The sequence below is a fragment of the Sinocyclocheilus rhinocerous genome, unplaced genomic scaffold, assembly GCF_001515625.1.
Source record: "Sinocyclocheilus rhinocerous isolate Xijiao unplaced genomic scaffold, SAMN03320098_v1.1 scaffold445, whole genome shotgun sequence".
NCBI classification, from domain to species: Eukaryota; Metazoa; Chordata; class Actinopteri; order Cypriniformes; family Cyprinidae; genus Sinocyclocheilus; species Sinocyclocheilus rhinocerous.
Window position 1 is genome coordinate 633,950 of NW_015645566.1, and position 11,593 is coordinate 645,542.

General features: G+C 36.4%; 1 protein-coding gene across 1 annotated transcript; it reads right to left on the minus strand.

The window, feature by feature from the left end:
• Positions 1-812: 812 nt before the first annotated feature.
• On the minus strand, positions 813-10,921 carry LOC107706736 (nuclear factor 7, ovary-like). Its single transcript, XM_016510543.1, has 7 exons — positions 10,723-10,921; positions 9,554-9,861; positions 6,047-6,142; positions 5,728-5,961; positions 5,383-5,402; positions 4,987-5,093; positions 813-1,817 (listed from the first exon to the last, which is right to left on the minus strand). Exons 2-7 carry the CDS (start codon positions 9,824-9,826, stop codon positions 1,255-1,257), a joined length of 1,293 nt encoding a protein of 430 aa, XP_016366029.1. The 5' UTR covers positions 9,827-9,861; positions 10,723-10,921; the 3' UTR covers positions 813-1,254.
• Positions 10,922-11,593: the final 672 nt, after the last annotated feature.

Sequence of the window (11,593 nt, forward strand, 5' to 3'; positions counted from 1 at the left end):
AGGCAACCTGACCCTGTGGAGGAGGGCTGAGCATTGACTCTTATTTCCAGCAGCCAAAACACCCCCAAACCCCAGTCCCAAGGCGGCAGTAATGTAGTTTGAGGGCACCTGGACTCTTATTCTGTTTGTTTGACCCCTTGCAGGAGGCAGGAGGAAAGAGGATGTTGATGCACTTGCCTGCTCCGACAGATAATGGCAGCCCCATCCTTGCTGTTTTTTGCATCCGGGATGCCACCCCAGGTGCTCTCCCCCACTGGAAAGTCAGACTTTATATATTTTTTGTTTACCCTATAAAATGTAATTGAGCAGATATTGCATTGTGGTATGCACATTTTTTACATGCTGTGTAAGTCATATGCATTCATCGAAAATAAAATATCAAAATGACTGTGCCTATATAACAGAACAGGGTGCTTGTTTTTGTCCATTTGACAGGAAGGAAGAGCTAGACATAAATCAAACTAAACATCTTCCTGCCCTGCCACTGAGCCTTGACACAATGATGGACAGAGCGAACTAACGCATGCTCACTTTTATTGACTACAGAGAAAACAAACACTGACTACTGATGTAGCAGGAATTAGAAACATGCTCAAATTTTCAATGATGAAAGTGAAAACAACTGGACAACCCACAGAAAAGAACAAAGTATTTAAATTAATTTCAAAGTAGTATCTATAATTACTTTGCATATCTATAAAGGAAATGATGAAAAGAGGATCGTGCAATGTGCATGTCAAAGAGTGCTGTTGTAATTTTTCAGAATCACATTAAACACCTGGACTGATTTAAACCATATAGTATTTATTTTCCATTTCTTCGGTATTTGTAATTAACTAAAAAAAAAAGGAAAGAACCGTAGGTGAAAGGCTAAATAATTTTGTCCATATTTGTGAAACGTAATATTCCATAAATATAAAAATAAAGACTCTATAGAATTTGATTCTAAAACAGATTTTAAAATAAAATAAAGGTTTAGCTGAGGGTAACATGGCAATGTTTTTACTGTCATCAATTAACATCAGTAATCCTTGTAAAATCTGAACTGTGCGATTAACAGACATCTGGTACAAAAATCAATTAAGAATTTTGTGTGGTCCCTAAAATATATTCACCTCATGATTGATTAGCGTTTTGAGAGCTGCATGGCTTTAATGTATCAAAAGTGATGCCAAATGTGAAATATCGAAAACCTCAGACAAATACAGACTCATGAACACAGCTCAGGTTACTAGAGTGTCTACAGGCTTTGTTTTACATCTCTGATGGACACTCAAAGGGGAAGTGGAGGATGCGGATGGCTTGGGCTTTCTGACCGCGTTCACTGAGGCACGTGCTGAAAAAGGGGAACGCTTTTCCTCTCGGCCCGCTGGAGAAGGAATACAGCAGCGCCATGTTATCTGCATTATAAAAAGACACTTTCCTTTCCTCACAGTCCAGGAAAACCCCAATCCTGCTAGGTGGGGTCATCACAGTCAGTGGCGTCCAGGGCTGCGTGCCGGCTGAGTACTGGCTGCCACTGCGCAGCCGGAGGGTCCAGTACCCATTCTCAGGGCACAGCTTAACTCTGACCTGACGATTCACTGACTCCAGAGCAACACCTAGGTCCCATTTAGGATTGTTACTTACATCCACCTCCCAGTAATGCCTGCCAGACTGGAAGCCTTCTGTTGCAAGAATGTTGACACACTGAAGGAAGCGTTTGGCATCACATGTGTAACTGGTCATTTTGTCGCTCTCGATGACTTGGGTTTTGTTCCTGGAAAGCTGTAGACTGGGATGAGCTGTGTCCTCATTAAATATCAATGGTGCTGGGCCTGGGAATAAAAGACACACTATCATAAATGGCATCGACTGCAAAACCTTGGGTTTTGTGAACTGTGTGAATTTAAAAAAAAAGCTTGAATCGATGAAAGGGTTTTTCATTATATTCAGATCTGTTACTGTTTCTTGATTGCCTACATTCTTCTGCTTGTGCAAGAAAACAATGTTTCAGCTGTGTAATAAAAGCAGTTTAGTTGCCCTCGCTGCTTGAATGCAAAAACGAAACATACAGCATGATCTGTCATCCAAACTGTGAACAATAACTCTGAAATAAAAGGTATCTTTTCCATGTTTTTGCCCTAACCAGCACAACAGCTCAATGATTTGAATTATCATATGATTTGAACTGTTTGAATATCCTTTTTGCATGAATTTAATAGCCATAATGAAAGCAAAAATGTCTCTTCAGATCAGAAAAAAAAGTTAAACTATTCAAACTATGAACTTTATGTGAACAAACAAGTGTATTCCCTGACAAAGATCAGTATCAGTCAGGGATAATGTATTTTGAATAATGTTAAAATGGATGGCATCAATTTTATTAATTTGATTATGTATTTACCATTTCACTGTGAGTGTAAAACAGCACTCTTCTGATTGGCTGTTTTTATTTATTTTTTTTGTTTGTTTTTTTTGGTTGGTTGATTTTATCTTGTAGTTAAGTCGTGTCTGGTGTAGACACGCAAACTGCTTGTCACTGGAACCTTATCACATCACATCTGGTTAAGACATGAGGTGCGTCCCAAATCGTGTACTTATGCACTATTCTATGACGTTTTGTAGTAGAAATAGTGCAAGTAGCTTGTTCACACTGAAAATTCCAAAAAGAAAAAATGCACTTAAATAACCGAAAAAATGAAGTGTGGAATGTTGAACACTTAAAAGGGATAGTTCACCCAAAAATGAAAATTTGATGTTTATCTGCTTACCCCCAGGGCATCCAAGACGTAGGTGACTTTGTTTCTTCAGTAGAACACAAACGAAGATTTTTAACTCAAACCGTTGCAGTCTGTCAGTCATATAATGGAAGTGAATGGGAATCACGGCTTTGAGAGTAAAAAAAACATACACAAACAAAACCAATGGACCATTGACACTCCTAATTGGGATTGTAGATAGAGTGTCAATGGTCCATTTGAGAGATAGGTGGCGGTAATGCACTTATAAGTCTGCGATCCGCCATAAAGCAAGAAGAAGACGCGTCACGCTCCGGCTGTTGAGAGCGCGTGCTCAGGACAGTTCGGACATTGCGGTGAATCAGAGGTAAAAAACTATCCCTTTAATGCACTCAACTGTCACAGCTTTAATTATGTAGCGAAGGGGGAGGGGCTATCAGACACCGATTATTAATGACAAAATAACATAATATAATTAATACACTACATGGTTGAGTACATAGTGCATAAGTACATAATGTATAAGTGCATAGTGTATAGTGTGTCATTTTGGATGCAGCTTATGGTGTTAGGAGCCCAATCTTTCTTAAAAAACGGTCAAAAGAACTCACAAATCAGTCTTGAACTGATTTACTGTTTTTTAAATCAGTCTAACCACTCATTCAAATGGCTGTAAGGGTTATTCACTTTTTCATTGAACCGCAAGTCATTAATTATCATGTCCAACTTGATGAGCTCCATCTATTTTATGTAAGGAATAACCGAAGACACATTTCTTACTGAAATTTGAGCATCATACTGTATGGGGACATATCAAAGTGCTTGTGCCTTATTAATAGCCAATAACCTTTAGTTTGTGTGATTTGACTTTAAAGCCAAAATAAAAATCCAACTTTATTTAAATGAACCAGTGGAACTGGTACAGCTATGTGTGCTATGAAGATATGTGCTAGATGGTATGAAACGTAACAGTACCAGTGTTTTTATACTATGTGTAAGCTTTAAAACCCTGATGTGCAACATGGAAGTGAAATACAATGAAATCAGTAGAACAGACAACTGCAGTTTTTCATCATTTCCTGATAAGGGCGTAACCCTACATTTCTATGTAAACAAACATTTGTGAAGACTGCTAAAACTGACATCCGAATCATGGTCTAACGCCTGTTTCTCACATACTCCGTCTGCAGTGCGTATGTGGTCCGTGTGCGTTACGTATGCGGTGCAGAAGCAGCACGGACTCATTGTGCTTTCACACAGGACGCGTTTGCAGTCCGCTCCTGATCTGCGGCTGTTTAATACACAAATACAACATTTATCCATTACTTTGATTTCAAATCCAAACGTAGTTAGCCTATACTGAAAGTGCTTTTTCAGCAGATCCTCTTTTATCACAGTACAGTTATACAATCTTTCATAGACATATATTCACGTTTAAACTCAATATAAACAGCGTATCAAATGCATTTGGCTTCTAGATTTGTATATTAAAGGGGTCATATGATGCGATTTTAAAGATCATTATCATCACTGACAGAAACAGTTGGCTCTGGTGCCTTTTACATTTAAATCTTTATTACAAACAGTCCCGCGGGTCTTAAAGAACTTTGTTTTTCTACCTCCACAAGACACAAGTGCATATGTTGCCTTCTTTATCTAAAAGTGCACTTTTCTTTGTTTTAAACTTAGCCAAAAAGCCTGTGAAACACAGTAGACTTTAATTATATCTATTTATTGTGAAATTACTAAATTTCCTTGTCAATCAATGTTCATTTTTACCGCGAACAAAGCGCTGTCACTTTAATTCAGCACGTGCAGCACAGCAAAAATAGACTCGGTGTGTAAACGATCGCTGCACTGCTGCAGACGCGCCGCTCCTGGAACGCACTGACGGACCGCAACCGCGTGCAGTGTGAAAGCTCTAATCCGTTAACATGGGTGCGTAAAAAAACCGCAACGCACACGCACTGCAGACGGAGTATTGTGAAACAGGCGTAACATGAGCCCACTGCGCCATTCGACAAATCACTGAATCCTCTGTTGCCCTAGGGGGGCTATTCGTACTGTCACTATGGCAATAACACCATCTGTTACAGAGGAAAATGAATACCTTGAGCTATTTCTCAACTTCAATACCTCCTATATTGGCTTTGCTTTTTTAAAACAAATAGTACAAATACAAATATTAAAGATCATGTAGTGACCACTAATTAAACATAGTGTTTAGTGGATAAAGTATCGTGGCAAAGTGTTATTGACAAATTACCTGGACTCAAATGTTGAAACATTTTTCGCCACATAGTGTATTGAAGAGGAGCAATGTGTTTGCTTCTGAAAGTATTCAGGGTGATATTCAGCTCTTGCAGGGGCGATCTGGAGTCATAGAGGCATCAAGGTTTTAATAATAAAGACATTAAAAATTTTGTAGAGAAAAATGATTATTTTTATCAATAATAAATTACACCCTTAGTATTTTTTAATTTTCAAATAGTTGAATAAAATAGTCAAATAGTTCCAGTAGTTTGTACTATGGTACCGAAACTGGTACCAAGAACTGTGAAATTTTAGTGGTACAGACTATTAAAGAGTCATACAAGGAATATTATCAGCTATCTACAGGGTGGTAAATAATAACAAAAATAGCTTTTTAATAGCTACTCACCTGAAATTCAATTCTGGAAGCTGTGGAGGAAGGAAATGGAATCAAACAGGTTATTTAGCTGACTCAACTACAGAAGCTAGCAAGAACATAGCAAAAGCAAACCATCTGTCTGATAATTAACAGCACATGCTCAAATCACTGTAGAATTGATTTTTTTCTACAGTTCTGCTGTTGTGTGAAATATATATGAGACTGTGGCTGTAGCTACACTTCGCTAATAACTCATTCTGACAACCAGCACTCTAGGTTCTTGTGTAAATATGACATTAATATTCCAAATATTAGTTCTTTGACAAATGGATATGCAGCAGCAGCATTACAAATGGAAACAGTCATTATAATCACCTCTACAAGTACAGATTGGTCTGTGCTGCTGGCAGTCTGTCGTAGCATGTTGATGTTCTGCTCCACGTCTCTGATGGCCACCTGTAGGGCCTCCAGATGTCGCTCCAGCCTCTGCAGCATTTCCTCTTGCTCCCTCTTCAACTGCTCCAACATGGCTTCCTCCTCCACCCGCAGGAAGTGATGCAGAGCCTGGAAGTCGCTGTGCACTCGCCCCTGCAGCTCAGATCCCATTTTCTGAGGGGAGGAAAGGGAGAGTTGTGTGATTCTGTTTTGCAGGAAGTGTCACATTGTGATCTTTCTCTTTTGAAGGTGGACCCACTTTTATTTTCTCCATCTTGTCTTTGTCCTCACGGATCATAGTGACGTAGGCCTCTTTCATGGAGAACTGCGATTCTAGACGGTCCTTTAATTGCTTCTAGAAAAGAGCAATTGGTAAACACAGACACAGTATTAAAGAAAACCAAAACAGTAGTTTCATGATTGTCTCTCAGCCTTAGTCAGCACAGTCCATTTACTGACAAAAGACTAGTGCTTTCCAAAATCACACTTAAACTGGCTTCAAGCAAATCCCAGGATTCAGTATCTACAGAGTCAACAATAAAAATAAACATTAAAAATGTAAAGTGGAGTTGCAAAACCAGCATGTTAGAGTACATAAAAATTAAATGTCCTAGAATTTGTCTTTTTATCTGAAGAGCACAGTTTAAAGTTTAATTAATAAGTAAGTGGGTCGTCTGAAAAACAAAAACTCTAAAATCATTTCTCAGTGTGATCAGACTCAGAGGCACTGTAATGTGCAGTGAAGTGAAGCGAACCATTTGAAACAAATTCCATAGATTCACATCCTCGTGCGATAACACTGGGTCTCTCCTGTTTGTTTGTTGCAACTTCAATTATGATTCACTGTGAGGTACTGGATCATATCATTCATGTATAATACAGGTGCATCTCAATAAATTAGAATGTCGTGGAAAAGTTCATTTATTTCAGTAATTCAACTCAAATTGTGAAACTCGTGTATTAAATAAATTCAATGCACACAGACTGAAGTAGTTTAAGTCTTTGGTTGTTTTAATTGTGATGATTTTGGCTCACATTTAACAAAAACCCACCAACTCACTATCTCAACAAAACTTTTCCACGACATTCTAATTTATTGAGATGCACCTGTATTATGAGGTCACTGGTGATACCGAGACTTGTTTATGTGATATAAAGTTGGAGCAAAATCAAGTGAACAAAACATGTGAGCAGGTAAACCTACCATAACTGAACTTTACTTTTCATAAAAAACGCTTTAGGTTTTGGTTTCTTGTACATTCATGTTTATTTAATATTTAATGACAAGTGTTTGTTGCAGAACTGTAGTTTTCTTTTAATTGAATTTTAGTAGACCTGTCATTTTAAGGTTATTTTTAAGATGCTATGATATAACAATTTCCTATTTGGGATCAATAAAGGAAATCTAAATCTAAATTAATAAAGTATATTTAAGTATAATAAAGTATATCTAAACGTGAAAGTTTTTTTTTTATTAGATAGGACAGTAGAGAGCAGACAGGAAAGTATTGGGAGGAGAGAGGGGGGAGGGATCGGCAAAGGACTTCGAGACGGGAATCGAACTTGGGTCGCCGTGAGCACAGTTGTGCTATATGTTGGCGCACTAACCAACTCAAAATATGGTTTTCTCTTTATTGTTAGTTAGCACATGCCTGATACAACATAATAATCATAAGAACTAATCAAATCTTTATCGGATGGAAACTCCAAATTTCCACTATTTTTATGTGTTTTCTACAACAAGTCACAAACTGGCTCGGCACTTCTGTACATTTAATTCAGATTAATGGCATGTAGACACTAGGGCTGGGTTTTGACACAAATTTCACGATTCAATTCGATTCTCATTCACAAGCTTGCACTTCGATTCGATTACCAATTCGATTTGATTCGATATAAATTATTTTGGATATATATCAGGTATAATTTTCCATGCCAAATTTTCTCAAGGAAAAAAAAATCTCTCAACTAATGCTGTAAAATATACATGAGAGTCAGCTACATTACTATAATATTGAAGGTTAAAATTGACTGATTTGTTAAAATTACACTTAATGAAGCTTTTAAAATAATAAAGTTACAATTACATAATATTTCTACTTCAATTAATTTTTTTGAAATATAAACATAATGGTGGCTGTCATAAAAACTTGATGGATTTATTCAAACATAAACTGAAACACTGATGGAGCGATTACTTGATACAAGATACGGATTGTAAAGGTGTACTCATTCTTTTAACTTACCTTCGGATGTTTAGTCATGTTTATTTTGTGCTGAAACTGGTATTAATGTGGAGGAGACGATCAGTTCACGTGTGCCTCGCACTGCCGCATCTGTTGAACTGAGGAGGCGCTACAGAGATCTGTCACTCCACATTAAACATTTATTGTTTGAATACTGCAATACAATGGACAGAATTTGAAATCTGAGGATTTGTTTCATATTAAAAGTACCAAAGCACAAAGCTTATTGCGATATATTGGATGGGAAGTGCCCTTCAACGTTCCGTCCATTAACTGAAAACAGGCTAGACTAATCGATTCTTGGGATTTAAGAATCGATATCGTTCCGTAAAAATTTGAATCGATTAATATCGAGATATCGATATTTTTTACCCAGCCCTAGTAGACACAAAGATGAACTGTGGTTGGCCTCTTCGTGACTATGTGGGCGGTGGACCAGATTGTATGCTGACAGAAAACCTAAATTCCACGAATCACATAACTGGCTGTGCTGTAAAACATAAACAATCAACAAACAGGTGAACTCATGTTTATACTGTATGTAAACCATATTGCTTAAGGTGGTATAAAACATTCAGTATAAAATGTCTGAAATGGTTTATTATGAACAAAATTATAGGAAGGCTATGGAAATAAAACAAGGACCAGCAGCAGATGATACAAAATCCATTTGTGGTGTGTTGGAAATTTTCAAGTCACACGACTAAGGCTTGTGATTTTTTAAAGGGGTCATATGATGCGATTTCATTTTTTCCTTTCTTCATGAGGCTTTACAGACTTTTATATCTCAAAAATGAGGAAGGACATTTTCAAGAAACATTTAATGAAAAACAGAACTTGTCATTTAATGCTGACATTACTCATACACTACCGTTCAAAAGTTTGGGATCAGAACGATTTTTAATGTTTTTTAAAGGACAAGGATGTGTTAAATTAATAAGAAGTGACAGCAAAGATTTATATTGTTAGAAAATATTTATATTTTGAAAAAATGCTGTTCTTTTTTATTTTTTATCCATCAAAGAATCCTGAAAAAAGTATCGCATTTTCCAAAAAAAGCACAACTGTTGCCAACATTGATAATTCTAATAATAATCAGCATATTAGAATGATTTCTTAAGGATCATGTGACACTTTATACTGGAGTAATGATGCTGATGGAAATTCAGCTTTGCATCACAGAAATAAATTATATTTTAAAGGATATTAAAATTATAGAAACCATTATTTTATATTGTAATAAAATTTTTCAAGATTACTGTTTTTTTCTGTATTTTTGATCAAATAAATGCAGCCTTGATGAGCAGAAGAGACTTCTTTAAAAAACATTAAAAGTTTTACTCGTCCCAAACTTTTGACCGGTAGTGTATGTTCTCTTCTTTACTTCTCACGATGTAGGGCAAAATAAACAGTTGATACAATTAAAAGACAGATGGTCACGCTAGTCACAAGAAACTTGGTTTAAAACAAGATACTAAGCTACAGACTTGCCTTTTCCTGACTGTGGAAAGACAACTCACCTCCAGATACCTGACAGATGCAGATGTGGAGCTGGCCCTGACCTTCTCCACAAGGCCAGCTACTAAGTAGTTGGTCTGGAAGCATTTGTTGGGAAACTCTTGTCTGCACTGAGGACAGGACACAGGACCCCTAACCGTCTTCCAGTATGACACGATGCATCTCCTGCAGAAGTGATGCATGCAGCCCAGCATCACAGGGTCTTTGAAGAGCTCAAAGCAGATGGCACATGTCAGATCTTCTCTGAGACTCATCTTATTCTTGTTGGTCGCCATATGGAGCAGATTTACGGTTTGTTTCACTTCCGCTTCTGGCACAGTTCATGTAATAGTGAAAATGAAAAGTGATCACCTGTTCTCATATTCACTACTTAGTACTTTAAAACTTTAAATGCCCTAAAGGTAAGACCAGTTTATGTAATGTACAATGGTAACCATAATTTGTCAAAATACCATAGTTCATTTCTTATTCTTGCTTATGGGATCTGCATCGTGGTACAGTGATGGGTTCAGATCCCAAATAGCATGTGAATTCTGATATATAGATATATATATATATATATATATATATATATATATGTATATATATATATGTATGTATGTATACACACTGGTTCTGTCATATTCATGTACAATGCCGTACTGAAGCACTAAAGCATCGTACCAAGGCAAGTAAGTCATCGTATTAATGACACACACGAAGTCCAATAACCCATGGTTAATGTTTGACGACAGTCAGCAGTTTTACTGTAGTAACTGCCGTATTTAGGAAGAAAATATAAAGTTATTATTGTGATTCCTTGTTGTTGTTGTTGTATTCTGTACTAGTTAATTTACTTTCGAAACAAAACAATGCATTTATTAGACGATCATCGAGATTTTTAGCCGCTTTTAACAATAGCTACTAAACGTAAACTTTTTCATTTTATAATATCAAAATCTATTTTATTAAAGCAAATGCACAAACATAACACTATCTTATACGTTTAAAGTGTCAGAATGTGTAGTTACGCTAGCAGAAAGCAGTAGCAGTGTATATGTGTAACGTAAACATTAGCTTGCCAGTTAGAATAGCTACACAGCTAAACACAACAACACGAATAACACCGAAAATAAAGATGCATAGATTAAACACATGTCCTGGTATTTAATAAATAAACAATATAACCTACCCTTTCTGTTTTGGTTTGGTTTTCCGTGAAGTCCCAGACTCAGAGTTCGCACTCAAGAGTTCTTCAGTGTGTGAAAAGTGCTTTCGGTTTACTTTTATTATGACTCTTATTCAGCACAATGCGTTCCTTTTAAACACATGATGGAACATAAATAATAAATAAACAGAAAGCATGATAAACAAATACAGACACTGACAAGTATATCCATCTGTTTGGAAAAAGTTGCATGTTTTGTGCATTCAACTAATAAGCCTTAGTAATAATATTTTATTATAATATCCCTAATGAATTGAACAGATAATACCCAGGTGCTAGTACCTTACATGAAATGTAGTTTTTTTTTCTTAACATACTAGGCTACATTATTTTCACAATACTCCCATTGAATAGACTGAAGGAGACCAAATGGATGTTTTTTATCACAAGATAGTCCTTAGAACAAAGTTCAACTTTTCAAATAAAATCGTATTCATGTGCTATTGTGTTTTTCATCTATAAAAATATGGCAATATTGACATTTTACATTGGTTGGACAGAATTCAGAAACATGATTCTAGTTTAGTGTTTTAAAAATAGATATTTGAAACCAAAAACAACTGCTGGAAAAACAAGCTTTGGTGTACTGGACTTTTGACTCAAGTTATTATTATTGACATGAGAGTAGTTTTCATAAGGGCAAGGTGTCACATTTTTGTCATTAGTTGTTCCATTTCTCTTTCTTTCTTTGCTCTTTTTTTTTTTTTTTTTCTTTACTAAAGTAAAAAGTGTGACAGCTAGACTTTCTTTCATATTTCATACTGCGCCAATGTAATTAGCAAAAGATTAGGCACAGAGTTTGAACAGAGATAAATGAACATTCTCCTTGTGCTAT

Coding starts and splice junctions, on each gene's coding strand:
- LOC107706736 (XM_016510543.1), bottom strand. CDS start 9,826: ATGGCGACCAACAAGAATAAGATGAGTCTCAGAGAAGATCTGACATGT. Junction 6,143..9,553: donor CATCTGTCAGGTATCTGGAG/GTGAGTTGTCTT, acceptor GCTCTTTTCTAG/AAGCAATTAAAGGACCGTCT. Junction 5,403..5,727: donor ACCAATCTGTACTTGTAGAG/GTGATTATAATG, acceptor CTTCCTCCACAG/CTTCCAGAATTGAATTTCAG.